Source organism: Callithrix jacchus, chromosome 14 (genome assembly GCF_049354715.1).
Source record: "Callithrix jacchus isolate 240 chromosome 14, calJac240_pri, whole genome shotgun sequence".
Lineage (NCBI taxonomy): Eukaryota > Metazoa > Chordata > Mammalia > Primates > Cebidae > Callithrix > Callithrix jacchus.
Genome location: NC_133515.1, coordinates 18,851,740 through 18,874,640, shown reverse-complemented (window position 1 = coordinate 18,874,640; position 22,901 = coordinate 18,851,740). Strand labels below are relative to the sequence as shown.

The 22,901-nt window shown below is 45.1% G+C and overlaps 1 protein-coding gene across 2 annotated transcripts in view; it reads left to right on the top strand.

Annotated features, from left to right (window-relative positions):
- The window catches only part of LOC100398516 (two pore channel protein 2), a 44,019-nt gene that overhangs the window by 11,615 nt on the left and 9,503 nt on the right, over positions 1-22,901 (top strand). The window contains exons 4-16 of one of the 2 annotated variants that reach the window (XM_035271902.3): positions 2,591-2,719; positions 4,939-5,055; positions 5,145-5,263; positions 5,464-5,565; positions 6,931-7,057; positions 8,817-9,018; positions 13,957-14,101; positions 15,024-15,209; positions 18,090-18,154; positions 18,618-18,705; positions 19,675-19,744; positions 22,092-22,311; positions 22,458-22,548. In XM_035271902.3, coding sequence (XP_035127793.1) covers positions 2,591-2,719; positions 4,939-5,055; positions 5,145-5,263; positions 5,464-5,565; positions 6,931-7,057; positions 8,817-9,018; positions 13,957-14,101; positions 15,024-15,209; positions 18,090-18,154; positions 18,618-18,705; positions 19,675-19,744; positions 22,092-22,311; positions 22,458-22,548 — 1,661 coding nt within the window. Of the gene's footprint in view, positions 1-2,590; positions 2,720-4,938; positions 5,056-5,144; positions 5,264-5,463; positions 5,566-6,930; positions 7,058-8,816; positions 9,019-13,956; positions 14,102-15,023; positions 15,210-18,089; positions 18,155-18,617; positions 18,706-19,674; positions 19,745-22,091; positions 22,366-22,457; positions 22,549-22,901 lie in introns of both variants that reach the window. The other variant, XR_013526056.1, reaches the window with a different exon arrangement.

Sequence of the window (22,901 nt, the reverse complement as noted above, 5' to 3'; positions counted from 1 at the left end):
CATATCATAAGAGTATTTATTGGTGCTTAGGAGCTGATCACATTTGATTTTGAGTAATGTATCAAATTCAGCAGCCAATCCAGAGAGGTCTAAATAGTAGAGCAATGCCTTGCCCATGTTTCTGATTCATCATTACTCTCACCTCTGTCTTAATAGCTATCATTTGCTCCCTGCTTGCTATCTGCTGGGTGCTCTCAGTGCTTTCTCTGTATTCTCCTTAAGCCTTACAGGGACTCCATGAGATGTGCCTGCTGTTATCATACTCATTTAACAGACAAGGAAGTTGAGCCTCGAAAGGTTGTGTAACTTGTCCAAGGTCACTAGGCAACAAAGACAGAACTAGGTTTCAAGCCTAAGCCTGTCTGATTTCAAAGCTTTTGCTTTTCAATAACCACACACAGACCCTTTTTTATTCTTCCTTGTTTTAGTTATCAGTTGCACAAACATATTTACAAACCACCCTAAAACTCAAACACTTAAAACAAGGGTCAGGAAGCCATAGACTGGGGGCCAAATTCAGCTGCTGCTTATTTTTGTACAGCCTATGAGCTAAGAACGTTGCTATAAACGGAATGTTTGTGTCTTTTCAAAATTCGTATTTTGAAACCTAGCCCCCAATGTGGAGGTATTTGGAGGTGATCACGGGGATAGAGCCCATCTCATGAATGGCATTAGTCCCTTCATAGAAGATGCTTCAAGGAGCTCCCTTGCCCCTTCTGCCATGTGAGAATGCCACAAAAAGAGGGCTGTCTGTGAATCAGAAAGTGGGCCCTCGTCAGACACCAAATTTGCCAGTGCTTTAATCTTTGACTTCCCAGGCTCCAGAACTGTGAGAAATAAATTTCTGTTGTTACGAGCCACCCAGCCTATGGTGTTCTGTTCTAGCAGCTGGATCAGACTAAGACAAACGGTTTTTACATTTTAAAATGACTTGGAAATAAAAGACACAGAAGAATAATATTTTGTGATAAATGGAAATGATATAAAATTCAAATTTTGCTGTCTGCAAATAATGTTTATTGGAACACAGCCACACTTATTCATTTATGTGTTGTCTCTGGCTGCTTTGGAGCTATATTAACAGAGTTTAGTGGCTGTGACAGAGACTGTAAGACTTGCAAAGCTTCACGTATTTACTTTAATGGAAAGAGTTCACTAACCCCTAGATTTAGAGAACAGCCTTTTATTGTCTCCCGTGACTGGGAGATTGCCTTGGGTGGTAGGGCTGGGGTGTAGTTGTCTGGAAGCTCTTAGATCTCTGGAGGCTAGAACATCCAAGGTAGCTCTCACATGGCTGCCAGGCGCTGCTGGCTGTAGCTGTGGCCTCAGGTTCCCTGGCTCTCTTCTATGTGGCTGCTCCACATGGCTTAGGCTTCTCCCAGTGGGTGGCTGGGTCCAGGAAGAAGAATCTCAGTGTGCTGCACCATCACACCTCTGCTTGCATCACACCTGCTGATGTCCTGTTGTCCAATGCCAATCATGCTGAAACTCTGAGTCAACATGGGAAGGCACTGCAAAGCGGGTGAAAACTGGAAGTATGGCTCACTGGGGCTGCCAAAGTGACAGCCATCAACTTTCTTATTATAAAGATTCTCCAATTAATTAATTCTCTGGATAGAAGCCATTTATTCCAATAACTGTCAACACAAACACAAAGTCTGAAGAAGCAGAGCAGTGCATTCACAAACCTGGACAGAGTCTACTCCAGCCAAAGCAGGAGTCCCACGGAGTGGTCTTCTCAGCCATTTGCCTCTTTTCCTGAGTCCTCACTCCCTGTCTGTTATTGGTCATGTATAACTTTGGGTTGTGTCCTCTGCTCCTTTCAGGCCAAGAGCCAGCCCCTTCCTCCCTGTCTTTGGCTCTCACTCAAGACCTTTCCCTCTTTTTAGCTCAAGGTAGGTTGTCCTTTTCTCCACCGCTTCCTATCCTCCACCCATCTCTCCCTGTTGATGGAGGAACATGCCCTTGTTAGGGAGCTGTTGCTGCATCTCAACAGCCTCAGGCAAACCCTGCACTGCAGTCACCAGCTGCCAGGCTAGCCGGCACAGGAGTTTGGAGTTGGCTCCCATAATCTGCAGAGAAAGACCCATCAGGACTTCAGTCTTGATCTCAGTGGGCTTCATTCTCATCTCTAACCAGCCTCATATAGGCAGCAGGACTGCAGTGGCAGTGATATTTACAGAAGGGCCCATTATTCCCACATCTTTGGGAAATTACCTTACTGTTAGAGAAATGGGACTTTTAGGTATCTGGAATTTGAACATGGGGAATTTGAGAGCATCCCCTCCCCGTTTCCTGGGGAAATATGTTCTTGGTCCTCAGCTTGCTGGTGCAGTTCCTCCCAGGGATCCCTGCCAGTATGGGTCATGGAATTTGCGACTCAGAGGCAGGTTTCCTTTTTGGAGGAAGAAATGATTCTAACTGGCAGAAAATTTCGCTGCAATTTTCAGTAAAATTAAGGGACATGGCAAATTCTCAAAGGGTGCCAAGCAGGAAAGGTAGGGTAGTGGCAGGGGCCGGGGGTGGTACGAGATAACTGAAGCTGAGCCTCCCCATGTCCTCATGCTCAGCCTCTGTTTTCTCCTTGCAGGCCACCTCAATAGCAGAAATACTCTGCCTGACTGCATTCTTTGGGAGACTGATACATTTTGCAAAAATCACTCCTCAAATGGTTTTCTGGAAGGATACAAAAAACATCTGCATCATGGTAACCATAGTGGTGAGTGTTCATTGTAGTACCTATAAGAGTTTATGACCGGAGGCAGGAGCCATGAAGAAAAAAAGACTCAATAGATTTGCCTTTGATAAAGCAACACTTCCATTCAGTGAACACCATAAGCACAACTGCAAGCAAACCACAAACTGAAGAACAAATATGGCAAAATGTGGCAGTGCAGACATTTCAACATATCAAGAGCACTTCCAATTAAAGGGAAAAAAGGATATCCCAGTAGATCATTTTGCTGAAGATAAGTGAAACAACTCATAAAGAAGAAACAAGTAAAATGACTCTAGAAAAGATGTTTTACTTCGCTAATTAAAAATTGTAGAATAAAACAATAAAATACCATGTGTTTGCCTATAAACCAATGTTAGCAAGATTGAAAACCTTTTTTTATAATTTCAATTTTCATTTTAGATTCAGGTGGTACGTGCACAGATTTGATAAATAGGTATATTTTGTGATGGTGAGATTGGGGTACGATTGATCCCATCACCTAGGTGGTGAGCATAGAACCCAGCAGGTAGTTTTTCAACCATTTTCCTCCCTCTGCCCCCTCACCCCTCGAGGAGTCTCCAGTGTCTACTGTTGCCATCTTTGTGTTCATGAGTACCCAGTGTTTAGCTCCCACTTATAAGTGACAATATGCAGTATTTGGTTTTCTGTTCCACTATTAATTCACTTAGGATCATGGCCTCTGGCTGCATCCATATTACAGCAAAGGAAATAATTTCATTCTTTTTAAATAACTGCATAGTGTTCCATGCTGTATATGTACCACATTTTCTTTGCCCAACCTACCCCTGATGAGCACCTAGGTTGATTCCATGTCTTTGCCATGAAACAAATGTTCTTTCACCCTACTGGTGAGAGGTATAAAGCTATATTTCTGGAAGGCTGTTTGGCAATTCCTTTCAAAAGCCTTGAAGGTGAATATACTTGCACCCCTGACTTCCGTTCCTTATCTGTAGGTAAGAAGGATGCATTCTGAGATTTAGCCACAAAATTGGTGGTGACTGACTGCTTATAATATTGAAAAATTGGAAACAAACTTATTTCCTAACAAAATACACAAGAGATATGTTGTAAGTAGAATGTGATATATTCATGCAGCCTCCTGGGCTCTCCTCTCACTCCTTTGCCCCATCTGTTATTTAAAAGGCCCTGGGAATGAGACCTGCCCTTTTAGCCTGGCCTGCACAGCCACCCTCCATGGGTCCTTGTCACTTTCTGCTGCTTCCCTCTGCCCCTACTCCAGGACCCTCTGCTTCCCAAATATGCCAGCCTAGTATTTCCTCAAGTCATTTTATTGTATTTTCTTGTCTAGCTCTTGACCTTCCTGATTTTTTTTTCTTTTTAAAGCTCTGCTGTGCTGTAGGTTACATCAAAGAGTGCCTCCTCCACGAAGCCCCTCACATATCTTAATCCTTGGTGATCCACCTGTCCCCACTCCCCTGGGACAGCCACACTGGTTCCCTGCAGTGCAGCGGTTGTGAACCAGCCTCATTTCTTGGCTGTCTCCCCACCTCATGCAGAGTGACCTTTGAGGGGAAGGAGTTCGCCAGATCCTCTGTTTCTTACCACCACAGGGGCTGAATTCACGTTTTTGGATGATGGTAGATTATTCTTTTTTACTTAGATTTTTCTAGAATACACTAGGTTCTTCTTTTGCCTGTCTTCACATTAATCTCTTGCCCATAAACCTGACATCAATAAAGATTAATAAGGGTTTTCTGTAGTCTAGATATCCTCATCTCTGTTACTAGGGTATACTTCCTTTCTTTCACATGTCAAATTGAAGAAAAGGTCAATAGGTGTAGTGGGGAAGGATCTCACAGTGTGATTAATAGCAAGGACTCAGCCCTCAGACTGCCTGGGTTCCAGTCCCAGCTCTGCCCTCGGCTAGCTGTGTGACCAGGAGCTATGTGCTTACCCTATTTGTGCCTCAAGCTCCTCCTCCTCCAGGAATAGTGCCCACCTAATTGGTGTGGTGAGTCTAAAATAAAATAATCTACAAGAGGTGCTTGTTATACTACATGGAACATGGTAAAATGTCAAACATCAGCCATTATTAATATCATATTACAAAAGTAGAACTATGCTGTCTATGAAACTTGGTTTTTCATGTAACATTATGCCTCTCCTGGGTCGGTAAACATGAGTCCACTGTCCTTGGACAGTTTAGTACTGATATCTCTGTCCTGTGTCTCTCACAGCTGACCTTGATCGATCTGATTATCTATGGATCGCTGGAATCTATTAACGTCCGCAGTGTCAGATGGTCAAGGGCCTTAAGACCAGTCTTCCTAATTAACTTCCCAGAAAGTCGTCAGGTAAGCATATGATTTCGGATACGTGATGGTTTGTTTTTGCAGAAAGTTATTTGGTTTCTTGTAAATAAAATAACGTTTTGTCTCCATAGATTCGAAGGGCTTTCCGAAGCCTCTGGAACACTCTGCCCGATATCCTCTACGTCTTCCTCTTGTTCATGTTCAGTGTGTTGATGTTCTCCCTGATGGCCTTGAAGCTTTTTGGGGATCGGTGAGCACACTTCTCTGGAAGTTTCTGCCTGGGAATTCTCCCATATTTAGGTTGAGTCTGTTGGTGGCACAATCTGTCACCAAACATAATCTTCCATGTTCAAACACTGCAGAGTGCTCTTGAAAGGGGAAAAATGTATCAGAAACCACAGCTTAATTTGCGTGTGGGGTTTTTACTTTGTGTTTTTGGTTCCTCTTTAGGGGTCTGAAAACAGCAGAGGGATCGCCTTACTTTGAAAACATTCTGGAGATAGCATTTGAGCTCTACGTGCTGGTCACTACAGCAAACAGTCCTGACATCATGTATGTGCATCCTTGATCCATGTTCATGAGCATCTGTTTCCAAAACAATTCACATGATTCAAAGCAGCTGTCTCCTGACTCTAGCAGGGCCAAGAGAGAAGAAAGAGTGATTTTTCTGTTTAGTCCCATTCACTGTAAATGTTTTGAAGAATATAAAACTTTACACCGCAAATAGCCTATCTTCTCTACTTCAAACTAAATTTAAATGAATTCTTTCAAAATAGAAAGGAACAGGAGACATACCTTGAGATACAGTTCTTAATATTTGAGCCCATGTTTTTTCTGGGATCCTGTTTAAGTCTCAGTTTAAAGACTTGAGCCATCTTTGTAAAGGATTCATGGCTGGTTCTCCTAAGCATTGATGCAGTGTTTTGGCTACATCAAACAGGAAATAAGTGTAAACATCAGTAATTGCTGACTTCCTTGCAAAATGCCAATTCTCCACACATGTGAAAGTTACTTAGGAGAAGAACTTCATGGTTTTTTCTAACGTCTTCTTGTTATGGATTTACCTCATGCATATGGGTAAAGTTATTAAGGGGTGCTGCATAGAGTAGCTAGCTCTCTAGCTCTAGAGAGTGGGCAACTCTCTAGTGGGAGAGCCTCACTACAAATGTCAGGCCACGTATGCTCCCACAGTGACCTCAGAGAGGCAGGGTTTCTGTCGTCTTCTGATGCATAGTATCATCAGTTCAACTGTTCTTGGTTGTTCCTCATGCTTAGGCCTGGCCCTGGCCCTGGCCCCTCTTATGTTCTCTTGCATCTTTCCTCAGACCCCTGGCTGACAGCCTAGCCACAACCTTTTGATGTCCCCTCCTGTAGGAAATCCAGTTTCCATTAAAGGTAGAGTGAGCACCTGTCACAACTTGCCCTGCCACGATTATCACTGGGCACCTTTCCTGTATTGTCCCTGGGTGGTTAGTACATGATCTGGCTCCGAGCCAAGGCAGTTGGGTGTCCCACAGAGCCCTGACTTTGCACTGCACAGCCCTCTTCTCAGCCACACTTCTGATTCTCTTTTTAATTCCTAGCAAGTCATGGTCCTTTCTAGGCCATAATTTTCTCATTGTGAAGGGAGAAAACTGAATTGGGAGATCATTAAGATCCTACCACTGTGAAAATTGGTGCCTCCGCAAGGTGCTAAGAATTTCAGAAAGGCAGGTGTGAAGCAAGCTGTTCAGCATTAGGGATGGTGATGGCTCTGCGGCCCCCATCGCACCCTATGGGGGACACAGAGTGTTAGAGGGGGCTTTCTGGTGCCTCGTGCACATGGACTGTGCACGTGGGATGTTGCCTAAGGTCAACCTTATATGTATTGTGGAACTAGGGTATGGAAAACCATGAAACATGATTATTTTCTTCTAGGATGCCTGCCTATGACTTCAACTGGTGGTATTCTTTGTACTTTATAATCTACATTATCATCAATACCTACATCTTCATGTCTGTCTTTCTGGCTGTGGTGTACAACAATTATAGGAAGCACTTAAAGGTAACAGGCATGAGCCGAGGGCTGGGGTGGCGTGTGTGGGGTGTGGGTGGGTGCAGTGACTGGGAGGCCAGTGAATGCATTTGTAAATATTTGAAAGTGTCCTTGATCTATTTACTTTGGTGGACCCAAAAACTTGATGCCTTGCTTCCTTCTGCTGAGTGGGGCGGCTCTGTCATTTTTGTGATGGTTGTGACAGTGTGTCTCGGGAGATCCACAGGACAGAGCACCTGGCCTGGGCACTGGCCCCTTCATGGGGAATGTCAGGTGCTACTTTGCTCCTTGCTTTTAAAGCATCAAATAGCTCATGATGCCTAGATACATTCTGAGTGTGATTCGGGGGGAGGATATTCTCTAAGCTTCCAGCTCCTTTCTCCCTTCAAACGAAGAAACTTCTTAAAGCCACAGTTCCTGCCCTGGCTCCTGCCTGCTTGACTGATGTCTGGAGAATTCCTGGAAATGTTGAGTGGGTGCTTGGGGTAGAAGGACGTTTGATTTGCACCCAGGAATCCCCCCAGGACACCTCGGCCATCTCATCCACCCTCTGTCCACTGCCACTCACCAGTACAGACCTTTGGATGTCTGTTTCCTTTACTGTAAAACTCATTGCAAAGAAAAGTCTTTCTTCCAAGGGTGATTTTCCTTAAGGAAAAACAAACCTTAGGGCTTTTGGCCTTCTGGTTCTGTTTTGAATGCTTCCTTGCTAATGGAGTTTCCACTTGGGGTCAAACAAGAAGTCAGGCAAACTTCAATGCAGTTCAAGAGAAGGGGATGGCAGGGCAAGTCTGAGATTGGATCAGTCTGGCCTTTGAAGGTGTCTGGCTCTATCCAGGTCCCAAGGAGTCTCTGTGCAGAAGGAATCTCAACTCCTCCTCACCCCAAAGCCAGGCCTCCTCTGACCTCTTCCTCTCTCTGGCAGGAGAGGCCATTCCAGAGAGTCTGGTGAGCCTCTCCTCTCCTTCACTGGGAACACAACTGTTACTATGCCCCTCCCAAACCCAAGGAACACCCCTTGGAAATTTTCTGCAACATGCCTCAGTCAGCAAACATATTTTAGACATGCTGCATGCACCAGACACCATGCAAGGTCCTGAGGAACCACAATGATGGTAAGGACACCGCCCTTCCCTTCAGGAATTTACGGTCAAGCTATGTCATCCATGAAGCCATGATAGTGGGCAAGAGATTAACAAGCTTGCAGTGGAGATGGGCATGGTAGCTGGACAGCCCTGAGGAGGGCTGCAGAGCCTCCCCCCTTCCACAGGATTCCCTGTGGCCAGGCCAGATGGCAGCTCCAGGCAGGCCCTTCCGGCCCCAAACCACATCTGGCCTAGTTTCACTTCCCTGAATTTTCTCCTCTTCATCCTCTTTCTCGATGGACTGCATGGTGTATCTCTCTTTACCTTCTAGCTGGGTCTCTCTCTCTCCTCTCAACAACACATCCGATTTCCTTCCTTTCTGGAATCTCCCCTCCTTCTGGGCAGGGTGGAGCTGGGAAGTGGCTGCCTCCTGTCACCCTATTTCTCACTGCACAGACTTTCCTTCCCAGGCTCCCTCATTTCAGCTTGGTAAAATGAGTTCTGTTGATGCAGAGTGGGGTTAGCTAAATACTCCTGAAGCCGGGAGGTGTCATTTACCTTGTGTATCAGCCCACCTATCAGTGATGTCTCTTCAGCTTTTTGAATAACTTAAAATATATTGGAGTAAGAAAGTGATGCCCTCTTGACTCTTTCTCTTAAAAACACAATTCTGTTTTTTTAAGAATGAAATTCGCAAACTAGCATACCTGAAACATCACAAAATGATAGCAGCATTCAACGTTCTGAAAGTCAAGGTGGGCACTGAGTTTGTGGTCGAGGAGGCTCACTGGAGGCAGCTGGCACAGGTGGTGGCACCAGACATGAGCAGCGCCCACCTGGAGCTTCTCCTCAGGATCTCCGATGAGGGACAGAAGGGGCATGTGGGTAAGAAGCCTTCACCTCTGACTGTCCTCTTCCCTGTGCGCTCTGAAACTGGGCTTCACAAAATGATGGGTAAAGCAATAGCATGTTTTAAAATGTATTTAGCTTAGCACATAAAAATGGCACCTGCTGGCAAGAATGCCCTGGAGTTAACCTCAGGCTGTGCTCTGACTGCCCTGTCCTAGTGTACGTGTCCACGAGCAGGTGTCAGCAGACCATGCCATCCCAGAGCCCTTACCTGGTGACATGGTCCTTCCACTTCTGCAGTTCTGCTTTAGGGAAGTATTGTGAAATATGGAAAAGAGATACATACATAGATATTCAGTTTGTATTTTGCATTTGAAAGTGGAAAGTTGAAGATGGCGTACATGTTCATGGCTGATAGCCATTTTTAAGATGCTTCGTATTGGTGGTGGGCTTGTCACGTGTGAGGCATTGTTACAGTTGTTCTCCATGCATTGCGCTTGTGTAATCTTCCCCCAAGCAAACCGAAGTGTTTTTATTACCTTCATTTGTCAATATGGAAACACACTCAAAGAGTCAGTCATTTGTTCAAGGCCACACAGCTGCAAAGTAACAGAGGCCATCTGGCTCCAAGGCTTGTGCTTTTTATCCTTGTGCTCAACCGCTCCAAATTGTGGTGGTTATTTAATAGGAAAATTTGATAGCATTAAAAATGACTGTGAAGATGAGGCAGCAGTGCAGGAAAGGTGAGGTGTTAATATGCCCCAACTGCAGAGTGCTCCCATTTCACCAGTTTTAAGAAAGTCGAGATCAGAACACACCCAAATGGAGTGGCGGGTTTGATAGGAGGGTGAGATTATAAGCAACTGTTCACTTAAGGGAGACAAGGACTCTCAAACTAGTCCCACAGAGCTGTGGGCCTTATTACCTCTCCATGCATGTGTGTGAAGATGGCAAAGATTCTCTGGGACTTACTTGAATCTGGTGTTCAGAAGAAAAGAGACATGCACAGCAAGACACTATTACATGGGCGGTTGCCAACACCTTCCAGTAAGAGCTTTGGATCCAGGATGGAAGAAGGCCTTTTAAAAAATATATTTTTTAATTATTTTAAAATATTGTTTGTGGATATATACTAGGCGTATATATTTACAGGGTACGTGAGATGTTTTGATACAGGCATGCAACGTGAAATAAGTGCATCATGGAGAATGGGGTACCCATCCCCTCAAGCATTTATCCTTTGAGTTACAAACAATCCAATTACATTCTTTAAGTTATTTAAAAATATACAATTAAGTTATTATTGACGATAGTCACCCTGTTGAGCTATCAAATAGTAGGTCTTAGTATTCTCTCTATTCTCTTTGTATCCATGGAAGAAGGTCTTTGCAGGAGCTCAAGCAGCATCTCCTCAGCCACATGATTCAATGTCACAGTGCAGAGTGTCTGCTCAGATGGCCAGGCTTCTCAGATCCTGAGCAGATTCTTTTGTGCTGCCTGCTGTGAGGGACAGGCAGTGACTCCTGCTAGGGACAGCTGCCATGGAGTGTGTGATTGCTCTGCTAATGGCGGGGAAGGGAGAGGAAGGGTGTCTCATCAGGCAACCCTGGAGCATAGCACTTTTCAAACTGTGTGCTGAAGCTTTTTTATTTCCAATCTGTCGTTGACAGAGATTTTAATAAAATACAATAAGTCAGTAACACATATACACAACACACAAAATACAAGTCTCAGGTTTTCATGATTAGATCCAGCAGGCATGAAATTATCCTGTCAATTGCTCTACAAGGTCCTAAGTTTTAGCACTTATGTTACAGAGGTGGGGAGCACTAGGATTGACCAGCACCATTCCAGCAGTGACCCTTTGAGGAGCGCTTGCTCTAAGGACATCAGAGAAGGAAGGTGGCCCCTGAGACACACAACTCCCCATGATTACCCTGACCTCCAGTTGCTAGTTCATGATTGGAGTCATCAAGGTAGCTGGGTCCTCAGCCCTTAGCCCTGGTTAGTTTTGTTACCTGAGTATGGTCCTATTTGTAAATTAAATGAGAACAAAATTCATCTAGTTTAAATAAAGGAATCCACCAGAGTCATAGATTTTATTGAAGCTCCATAAATGTGGTAAGAAAAAAGTCCAGTGAGACAATGGTTTAACCCATTTCTCTAGTACCTTACCTTCTAAAAAATAGCAGTGTCCACTTAAATATTATTAACAGGCAAACATGTTTTTAAGAAAGATAGGCTGGGGTTGGGCGCCGTGGCTCAAGACTGTAATCCCAGCGCTTTGGGAGGCCGAGGCGGGTGGATCACAAGGTCAAGAGATGGAGACCATCCTGGTCAACATGGTGAAACCCCGTCTCTACTAAAAATACAAAAAATTAGCTGGATATGGTGGCACGTGCCTGTAATCCCAGCTACTCAGGAGGCTGAGGCAGGAGAATTACCTGATCCCAGGAGGTGGAGGTTGCGATGAGCCGAGATCGCGCCATTGCACTCCAGCCTGGGTAACAAAATGAAACTCCGTCTCAAAAAAATAAAAAAAGAAAGAAAGAAAGGCTGAGTGTGGTGGCTCATGCCTGTAATCTTAGGACTTTGAGAGGCCTAGGTAGGAGGATCACCTGAGCCCAGGAGATCGAGACCAATCTGGGCAATGTGGTCTATCTCTACAAAAAATAGGAAGCTGCTGGGCATGGTGTCACATACCTCTAATCTCAACTACTCGGAGGCTGCGATGGAGGAATCAATTGAGCCCAAGCGGTCAGCCTGGTGACAGAGGAAGATTCTATCTGAAAGAAAAAAGAAAAAAAAAAGAGAAAGACAGCCAGTCATATTGGTTGGCTTTGGTAAATCCTAAATTATATTTCACAGAACATAGTGATTTCTGCTGTCTGGAATGCCCCAAAAGATTTCTTTGCTCAAGTAACACTTGCAAAGATAGCCTTAGTAACAGTAAACCAAACAGGAAAACAGAATTATATGCTTCACAATGGTCTCAACACAGTGCAGACATTTGTGAACATTCCCACTTTTCCCCTTGATCATCAGTTGCAAGCACTTGTAGTCACCAAGGATAGTGCCGATAGTTCACCAACCCTGAAATTCTGATAGTACTGAAGTGTTAAATCTAATGTTAACTGATAAATACAATACTTACAAGTACAGAAAGAAAAGGACTGAATAGACCTATTAAAGAGAATATGAGGCAGATAATGTGGTATTTACAACAAGGGTTGGCAGATTATGGTCCACAGGCCCACTATGGTCTACTGCTCATTTTTAAATTGAGTTTTATTGGAATAGAACCATGCTTGTTCCTTTACATATAGCCTCTAGCTGCTTTCATGTATAATGGCAGAGTTGAGTAGTTGTGACAGAGACTCTGTGGCCTGCGAAGCTTAAAACATTTACTCTTGGGCCCTTTGTAGAAAGAGTTACAAAGTAAAGTTGCAGATGGGTACAAATTCTTTCTTAACACAAAATTACTATGGTTTTGAAATTCTTTCATCTTTCTTGCTCTACTGAATCTTCTGGATTGAAAGAGGTGACTCCAGTGACATCGGTGGGTTCCCCCTTGTTGATTGAGGTTGTTTAATGGTAAGGGTTTGGGCTGCATTCCTCGTCAGTGACCTCGCCAGTTCACCCTGACTCCTAATTATGGTTGTCATCTCAGCATCTCCATAAGCTCTGATGGTGGAGCTTCAGGTAGCCAAGGTCCCTGGATCCAGGTTATGCACTTCATCTAATTCCCCAAGGCTGCACTTCTCCCTGAATGGGCTTTAAATGTCTTTGGTCATTAAATATGTGGTTCAGAAGCCCTTGCAAGTAGCTCAGCCTAGGAAGTAGGTAAATACTCTAAAGATCTGGAAACTTGACAGATGCTAAGATACCGAAGGATGTTTTTCATCCAACTTGATGGATGCATGTGCCTTAGCACTATATGGCATTGAGGGAAACAGCAACACGAGTGTTTAATGTGTGCCACCTATGGAACAATGATTCTTTCTTTTTACTTCTGAAAACTGAAGTGGAGACCTGGATATCTGCCAGGCATGCTCCACTTTCTAGGTTTTTAAAACTCTTGCCCCAGTCTTTCACTGTGCTCTCAGCTACACCTGATTTGCACCTGCAGTTTATCTCAGCAACTTTCTTCAGAGGTTCCAAAGCATTCAACTTAGTTTTGAAAGAAGCAGAAACACTCTGCACATTCTGATTTCATCCACGGATGTTCTATTTAAGCTATACATAATTACCAGAAGTTCATGCATAAACAGTTGGGAAGCAGCCCAGTGACCCTACTGGTGAGAGAGAGGTACATGGGGTAGTGGAGCATAGCCTGTTGGCCCCGGGCATTCAGCAGGTGTGGAGAGAGCATCAGTTCATCAGTCGGCTGGGTCTAAGGCAGTCAAGAAAGCACCCATTGTGCTTTGGCCTGGGGTGGTGAGTGAGCTCTCCTTGGAAGCTATGGGTTTGAGTGAATCCCTGAATAGAGGGCAGGGAGAGAGGGTGTGCAGAATAGAAGGGAGGGGCTCAAATTCAAGGGTATGGATCGCACATACTTTGGAAACTACATGGAGAGAAAGGGAAAGCAGAGTTGAGGCTAGAATGGTAGGTCAGGGCAGACACTGAAAGCAGCGATGGTCCATGGGAAGAGAAATTCAGGGTGGAAGGCAGGGTGTGAGGTATGGCTTCTGCAAATGAGCACAGTCCCTTTCGGCTACTTGGGATTGGCAGAGGGGTCTGAGGAAGGGCAGGCAGGAGGGCCGGGGGATGGCAGGCTGGCAGTGCCGCTCACTGGCTCTGCCTCTCTCCGAGTCTCTGCCTCTTGCCGGCTCCTTGGCCTTGAGCCTTCACCCTTTAGGGCTTCAGATCTTTACCTGTGAAATGTGGATCCAAGAGTCTGTGCTGACCTGGCTTCACCCTTTGGACCTTCATGTTACAGTGGCCATGGATATTGGGGTCATTTTTCCATTACAGACAAAATGAACTTTCTACAACTGCCTGACCTCCTCAACATCCAGGTGGTCACCATCAACATCAAGAGACATCCGCTAGAAGCCTGGATGCCGCGAGTGTACCAGTCATCTGCAAGCCTCTTGGTCCAGAAGATGGTTCGGCACAGGCAAGTGAGATGGGGGCAGTTTTCTCTCGAGCTGCTTTAAAAACAGAGGAATCTGCTATGCCAATTCTACAGAATGTACTTTCTTTGAATTTGATGTTTCACAAAAGTGTATGGTTCAGAAGCCCTTGCATGTAGCTCAGCCTAGGAAGTAGGTGAATACTCCTTTTAGCTGACCATATCTTCTCTTTATCAAAGCCCTACATGGAGAGGCTCTCTTCTGTCAATCCCACTGTTGAACTCCAACATTGATCTATCAATGTGCTTCATGTGGTGGAGGTTGGCTTGTCCATGTGCAGCCTGAAGTGTTTGTCCCTGGAGTAGAGGCATCACAGAGAACACTGGGCTAGTCCCTCCTCAGTCTTGCCAGAGCCATGCCCAGCTTACCCAGCATTACCTGAGCCACTGCTCTGCCGGCCTTGGAGCTGAAAAGCTGAGTCGAGCCCAGCTGTCATGTTTTTCACCCATTTTCCCTCTGAACTTGGTGAGGAAGATGAATGTGCCAGTCTCCTGGAAGGCCTGTGTGTGTTAAGGGTAAAGAGGTTTTCAGAAGCTTTCTTAGTCAAGGATGTTAAGTTTCCAGGGGCGAGTAGTAGGGGTGTGACGATCCTGTGCTGAATCCTAACCTCCTCCCTGTTGCCTGATTCGGCTTTCATCGGATCCAGATGCTCTGTTCCCAAAAGGGCACTTGGAAAACTATGGCTTTCTTATTTCTCCTCACTCTATCTTCATTTTCTTCTTGGAGAGAAGGCCTGCATCAGGGGCAGCAGGAGGCAGGTGCATGTGAGGGCCCAGCCCCACTGGAAACTTCCATAGATGAGGAGTGTGTGTGGTGCCAGGAAACAGAACAGCCTCATGTTCCTCTCACTGAAATGTGGCATGATGTGATCTCTCTTTTCTTGTTTTTATTTTTTTCTCATGCCAGGATTTTTGTCTGGATTTTTGATGTCATCATTCTAATAAATGCCATATTCATTGCTCTGGATGAGAAAAAGCCCCTCATTTCCTATGCAGAATGGCTTTTCCTGTCTCTCTACATCATTGAGATCCTCCTGAAGCTGTACACGTATGAGCCCAGAGCCTATTTTGAAAAGAATCAGTTCTGGAACTGGTGAGATTGTGTTCTGGGGAGGGGAGAGGTGGCGTGGGGGCGAAAGGGGATTTCCTGCCACATTTTTGGAAATACGGCTGCCCTTCACCAAGCTCCATCTGTCCAGTTAGGAAGCATCTTATGAGATACTGAACCTCTGGTTCAGTAAAAACTGTTATTCGTGATGTCAGATTTAACTGACTTTAGTTAAAATTAGAATCACAGATTATGGCATCTTGAATTTGGAAAGGATCTTTTAAAAAAAGGAAAGCTAGGGAAAATGTGCACATTATACACCATGGAATACTATGCAGCCATAAAAAACAATGAGTTCATGTCCTTTGTAGGGACATGGATGAACCTGGAAAGCATCATTCTCAGCAAACTGATACAAGAACAGAAAATCAAACATTGCATGTTCTCACTCATAGGTGGGTGCTGAACAATGAGAACACATGGACACAGGGAGGGGAGCATCACACACTGAGGTCTGTCGGGGGGAACTAGGGAAGGGACAGCGGAGGGTGCGGTGTAGCGGAGGGTAACATGGGGAGAAATGCCAGATATAGGTGATGGGGAGGAAGGCACCAAACCACCTTGCCATGTATGTACCTATGCAACAATCCTGCATGTTCTTCACATGTACCCCAAAACCTAAAAAGCAATAAAATAAAAATTTTAAAAAAGCAAAACATCCTCTTCTACTCTTTCACAGTATTTATGATACCAAATGTGTGCATTTTCTTCCTCACACACACCAATATCCCAACCCTATGGACACCAAATGTGTGTCCTACAAGTTAATCCAATTCCGACACTACCTATCTGGAGTTACTGTCAGATCCCATAAGTTGAGGCTCAGTCCCACGAGCCACCTGCACTTCAGACGCCAGGCACGAGCCAGCACTTCTGACTGAATAGCTATAAATCCGAGGTTCCCATTGTCTTTTTCTTGGGTTTGATAATTTGCTAAACAGCTCACAAAATTCAGGAACACAGTTTGCTTACTGGATTTCTGGTTTATTGTAAAAGGATACAACTCGGACATAGCTAATGGAAGAGATTATAGGGGCAAGGTATGGGGGAGGGATGCAGATCTTCCATGCCCTCTCCCTGCACACCACCTTCTCAGCACCTCCGCGTGTTCACCAACCCAGAAGTTCTCCCAACACCATCCTTGGGTGTTTTTATAGAGGTTTCATAATGTATGCATGATTGATTCTATCTCTGGTCATTGACAATCACCTCAACCTTTAGCTCCTCCCCTTCCATAAAGATTGGGAGTCAGGGAAGGGATGGAGCTGAAAGTCCCAACTGTCTAATCACATGGTAGTTCCCCTGGCAACAAACCCCATCCCTAAGGGCTTTCCAAAGGGACTTCATTAACCTAAACTCGGGTGGGGCTGAAAGGTGCTTGTTATGAATTACAAGATTCTCCTTTCACCTTTATGACTTTTTTATTCCTTTTGAGAAAGGGTCTTACTGGGTCACTCAGGCTGGAGTGTAGTGGTGTGATCTCAGCTCAGTGCAGCCTCAACCTTCCAGGCTGAAGCACTCCTCCCACCTTGGTCTCCCGAGTAGCTGGAACGACAGGCACACGCCACCATGCCTGGCTAATTTTTGTATTTTTTGCAGAGACAGGTTTTGCCATGTTGCCCAGGCTGGTCTTGAACTCTTCAACTCAAGCGATCCTCCCACTTCAGCCTCCTAAAATGCTGGGATTACAGGCATGAGCCACTGCACCCAGCCTACTTTTTTTAAAAATTTCAACTTTTATTTTAGATACTGGGGTACATGTGCAGGTTTGTTACATGGGTATAGTGCACTCAGGTAGTGAGCACGGTACCCAATAGGTAGTTTTTCAACCCACACCCTGCTCCATGGTTGTCCACGGAGTCTGTTGCTCCCATGTTTATGTCCATGTGTGCTCAATGTTTAGCTCCCACTTGTAAGTAAGAACATGCAGTATTTAGCTGTCTATTCCTGTATTAGTTCACTCCGGATTATGGCCTCTAGCTCCATCCATGCTGCTGCAAAGGACATGATTTCATCCTTCTTTATGGCTGCATAAAAGTCCATGGTATACTCTTATGACTTGGAAAATTACAAGGATTTTCAAGCTCTGGCCAGGAACTAAGTATACTGGTGAAGACTAAATATATATTTCTTATTATTGCAGTCCTAGAACATCATGCCCAACAAGGCAGTTCCTTCCTTGCTCCCTTGGCCCACTTACAATGAGCACTGTTAGTAAGCTCTTCCCTGGGTAGGGGATATATTTCCCTGTGGGCTATTTCTTTCCCAGACTGCCTACTCCCAGTCTGGAACCATCTTTCACATGCTGCAAATTGCCTGACTGTGTGTCAGGCCCTGTGGGACACAGAGACACAAATGCAGGCCTGACACTGCTCTAAGGGCCAGGAAACTATTATGGTGTGCATATGGCCAAAGGGGAACGGGTTAATATTGTCCAATACTTTGTTCTCCTTTGGCACAGTTGTTAGACAGAAGAGTAACAAGGTGATGAATTTCCTTTTCAATTAAAAAGTTACAATGTGTTTAGTAAAATTAATGCCAAGAAAGATTGTTCTGTGTATTCTGAAAATGTGTCAAGGTATTCTTACAGATTAGACTATTTTGGAAGATGATTACTATGATATGAATTAGCTGATTTCTACAGATGCCCGTGGGTGGCTCTTTGGAGCAGTCAAGGGATGCTCATTATGTTGCTCAAACAGTGTTTCTTGCTTCATATCCACCATCCTAAAAATGATGGAAATCAGTTTCATGGCTGAATCATTGCATTGCATATGATACTGGATTGGAAGTTTTCCCAGAATTCATCATGTCCTAAACCTGACAGGCCTTTCTCTTGATCCGACTTTGCTTTTGCACTGTTAGGTTTGACACACTGATCATCATTGCTGCCCTGGTGGCCACTGTGGCCAATGCCACCATTCAGTCAGGTTAGTGCCACCAGCTCTCAGCTTCACTACCTCCTGGGATGGGAATCCTGCATTCAATCTATTGAATGTTTCATCAGTCTGTCGAACACCCACTGTGTACTATTAATATGTTTGGAGAGAGGAAAAGGGGATGTAAGATAATTATTTAAAACATTGCATGTTCTTTGGACAATGGTGCCTTTGTTTGTGTTTAGCTATATTTTAGAGATTTTGTTTGTAAGCATCCATCACACCGAATGCTCACATGGTCATCTTTTTAAAGCCGGCCCCTGGCTTTGATGTACAGAAGTAGTTAGGGTGTCTGGGCAGCACTTCCTTCTTCATTGCTTACAGCCATTGTCTATCCTTGAAGTGAAGCTGCATCTTCCCTGGTACCCACAGAGCCACAGACCTCACTGCATAAAAGGAACAAGCCAAAAGCTCTGAGAAAATGGAATGTTAAATGACTGTGTTCCTTTTCCAGCCAGAGAATATAACAGTCAGCAGATACTGGATATTGTCTTGATATTGAGAATACTCCGGCTCCTCAGGGTCATCGTCAGCATTTGGAGGTAAAGCGGAAGTGGTGAGCAATGGCTGCACTTGAGGGGGTCCCACATTGGGCCTGGTGGAAAGCACTCTAGTCTGCTTACTATAAATGTGCCCAATTATGAATCCAGGATGTGCCCAATTATGAATCCAGGATGTAACTTGTTGGGGTTCTCTGGGGTGCCTGGTTGTGGGGAGGGAAGCCGATGAAGATGGGTAAGGAGCACCTGAAGGCAGGGATTGTGACAGTCAGTGTCATCCTTGTGACTGGCCTGAACTGTGCCTGCCTGCACGGTGACTAAATAAGAGTTATCATGATGCAGCTAGTGCTAACGCAAGCGTGCTAACCGTTTTCTTATTGAATCCTACCTATGAGCCCTGATCTCTCTAGTTTTATTATCCCTAGTTTGCAGGTGATGACACAAGCGCAGAGAGGTTAAGTAACTCTCCCCATAGTACACAGCTAGAAAGAGGCGGATCAGGATGCAAACCCAGGAGTCTGACCCCAAAGCCCAGGTAAACCCTGCCCTCAGTGTTTGATAGGCCAGAGTTCTTCCAGGGAGTGCTAGGGAGATGGCTGCCTCCGAGGACAGGCATACGCCTTTAGAAGGTGTTCAATTGTCAACATAAACCTCCAGGACAGCCTTAAACAGGTTGGATCTGGATGGAGGAAAAGGTGAGGGAGAAAAACAGATGAGGCTGAATCCTTTTCCTGCCTCAACACTGTGTCTTCCTGGTGAGTTTCTCTGGGACTACCTTTCTTGCTTTGGTCCAGCCTGCCTTGCTTTGCTTCAAGAGAAGCTGCCAGTTAACTCCCTGTTAACTTGCTGGATGGCCCAATGCTGACACAGCTACAAAGGCAAATTCCTGATGACATTTAAAGACCAGATTCAGGCCTGGAGAAAGGTGTGGAGGGGAACACGCCAGTGGGGTGTGAGCTTTACCTCCCACCTTCCCTTTTACCTTGTGTTGGTGACTTTGTTTTGCCCTAGATTCCGGGTTATAGTGACCACGCTAATCAACATCAGGCCCGTGATGCTGACATTTGGTGGACTTGTCTTTGTAAGTACCTGCTCTTGTTGCTACCTGATGTGACGAAAGCGGTGAGATACTCATTTGTGGCAACTCTCAGTAAGCCTCATTTTAAGGGAGAGGAAGAAAGGAAAAATAAATAAATGCAATGTATTGTTTCCAGTAGCCATTCTTAAGCAATATGAAGTTTCTAGAAACATTGGGCATATGCCAGTTAGGTACACTGGCTGCTGCAGTAAACACCAACAACCCAGTGGGCTGACCCAGTTGTAGTTTCTTTCTCACCCACAGTCCAGGTGGGTATTCCTGGCTAGCAGGTAAGCAGGTAGGTTCTTAAGGATATAGGTTTAAGAGCCAGCTTTCTTTCAGGGAATGCCAGTGAGAGTCTTCCTCGCCCCAGTGTGGAGAGGGCCCACCTGCTCCTTGAGGTCCCCAGTGGTGACAATGAGGCAGTAAAATGCTTGCACAGGGTCCAGGGCCCTCCCCCTCTGGGGTGGTTCCATGTGGATGTGGCGGAGGCTGCAACAGGGCACTTATTGTTTTTTCTATTGAAAATGGTAAAAAAAATTCCTTTAGCACAGAAGAATGAAAGGTCGATTGTAAATTGCCCATACCCACCCCCAACATGGCTCTTTCCCAGAGGCAACCATTATTAGGTGTTTCTTATTACTCTTCCTAAATATTTCAGCATATATGAGTCTATCCCATGCATGCCTATAGGTATCCAGTTTATCCTTAGTCAAGTGGGATAATGCATTCAAAATATTGTTGTACGACTTTCTTCTACTGAATACTTTTGTCCTGTTTTCCGGGAGGCGCATGCATGCAGGTAAGCTTTGCCATGATTAAACGTGTTCCATTGAGGGAAGAATGTGTCTGCCCAGCCCCGCTGCTGATAGGCCACTGAAGGGTCTCACCTTCTTGCCATCACAAATGATATAGTAAAGACTATCCTAGTGCATGCATCTTTGTGGGCTTATACGAGTTTATCTGTTGGATACATTCCCAGAAGTGGAACTGCTAGCCAAAGGTTAAATGGGTTCAAAATTTGGGTCTATAATGGCAACCTGCCTTCAAAAGACAAGCTCCCGTTTGCATTCCGGCCACAGTATACCACAGCATCTGTTTCTTTGCACCCATCACCACTGGGGGTTATTAAATGTTTCCATTTTTTTTTCCAGTCTGATCAGTGATGAAGCAGCATTGTATCATTTTTTACTGCATTTGTTTAGTTATTCATGAGGCTGAGCATATTTTCCATGTTCTTTTTGCCGTTTATGCTTCTTTTCCAGTAAACAGCCTGCTCTCATCCTTGTGCTGTTCTTCTGTTTAATTTTCAATACAATATGCCTTAGGCCTTTTAAGGAAATAGGCCCTTGGTAGGCTGTAAGAGCAATTATTTTTCCTTTTTTCTTGTCTGCCACCTTTTTTTCCTTTTTGACATAAAGGCTTTTTGTTTTGGTTTGGTTTTGGGGTATATAAAAGTTTAGATTTATTGTATATATCATACTTGTCAATCTTTATAGTTTCTAGGTTTTAAATCATGCCCAATAAGGTCTTTTTCTTTTTCTTTTTTTTTTTTCTTTTTTTATGAGATGGAGTTTTGCTCTGTCGCCCAGGCTGCAGTGCAACAGCATGATCTCCACTCACCACAACCACCACCTCCTGGATTCAAGCGATTCTCCTGCCTCAGCCTTGAGACTAGCTGGGATTACAGGCACGCACCACCACGCCTGGCTAAGTTTTAGTATTTTTAATAGAGACAGGTTTTCAGCATATTGGCTAGGCTGGTCTTGAACTCCTGACTTCATGATCTGACTGCCTTGGCCTTTCAAAGTTCTGGGATTACAGGCGTGAGCCACTGGGCCTGACCTGGTCTTTTTCTACTCAATTTTTAAAAAATAATACATGTATGGGGTTTTTGGTGTGTTTACATCTAACTCTTTGGTTATTTATTTTGAAATTTATTTTTTAATATAAAGAACAAAGTAAAGATTGACCTTTATTACTTTTTTTTTCCTAGCGGACTATTACTTTTTGAATGTTTGACCCACTAACTTGCTAGGAGCTTCGTTTTTGATTTTGTAAATGAACCCTGGGGAGGTCAAGGTGTGGCCCAGCAGGCCATGTCCTCTGTCCCTCTGCAAATGGTTCAGGCTTCCTAGCAGACTAGCCGAGTAGCTAACCCCTGCCACCCCCTTCTGGCTGCTTGGAACTCCTGACTGGTGAGGGTGACCCTCCCTGGGAATACACCAGCAGTGCCCTTTCTGCCAGGCCCTGGAGCATGACTGGCTGGGCCTACAGTTCTTCCCATTGCTTCTGCCCACTCCTCTGCAGCCTTGAGGGCCTGCTGATGACCCAGTGTCTCCCCTCCTAGGTGGTCTACTATGTCTTTGCCATTGTCGGGATGGAAGTGTTCCATGGCAAAGTTCGGTTCTTTAATCTGAATTTCACTGCTCCTGACGCTCTGGTGTGTGGGAACCCAGCCTTACAGGGCTCTGCATTTGCCCGAGGCAGATACTGCAAGAACAACTTCAATGACTTGGCCTCTGCATTCACTGTGCTGATGGAGCTCACAGTGGTTAACCAGTGGCACGATATCCTTTCTGAGAAGGTGGAGATCTGTGGGACAGTCTGCATCCTGTGGTGAGGTGGGTTACTGCAGAAGAGGATTACCTCTTGGCCTCTTGGAGCTCAGGGGACCCATGGAGTTTCTCAAAGGTCTTGTTCCTTAACTTCCTACTCCTTGCGAACGGCTTTGCCCTGGTGACTCACCAGGCTGCAAAGCTATACTTCATCTTGTTCCACATAGTGGTCGTCATCCTCATTGTTAAGTGAGTTTCCTCCAGCCGCACTGAGAATTTCACATTTCCTTCTTCAGCACGGCTAAGGGACCATCCTCTTCTCCTGTCCCACCCTGGTTAGGTTGGGTGGGCTGCATCTTCCCAATGGGTGCTAAGCTGTTGGAGGGAAGGGTCTTCCTTTTGTTCATCTCTGTGTTCCTCATGGTGTCACCAGCACGTCACACATCTTCATGGAACAGGCATCTCAGAGCCTCCCAAGTAGTGTGGGCCAGAAGGAAACTGAGGCCTGGCTAGTCTACCTACCCTTCCCCACTAAGATCGATTCATCTCTGGAACATGCCCTCTGAGTTGCTGTCCAGCCTCCACTGAAATCCAGCCAACCA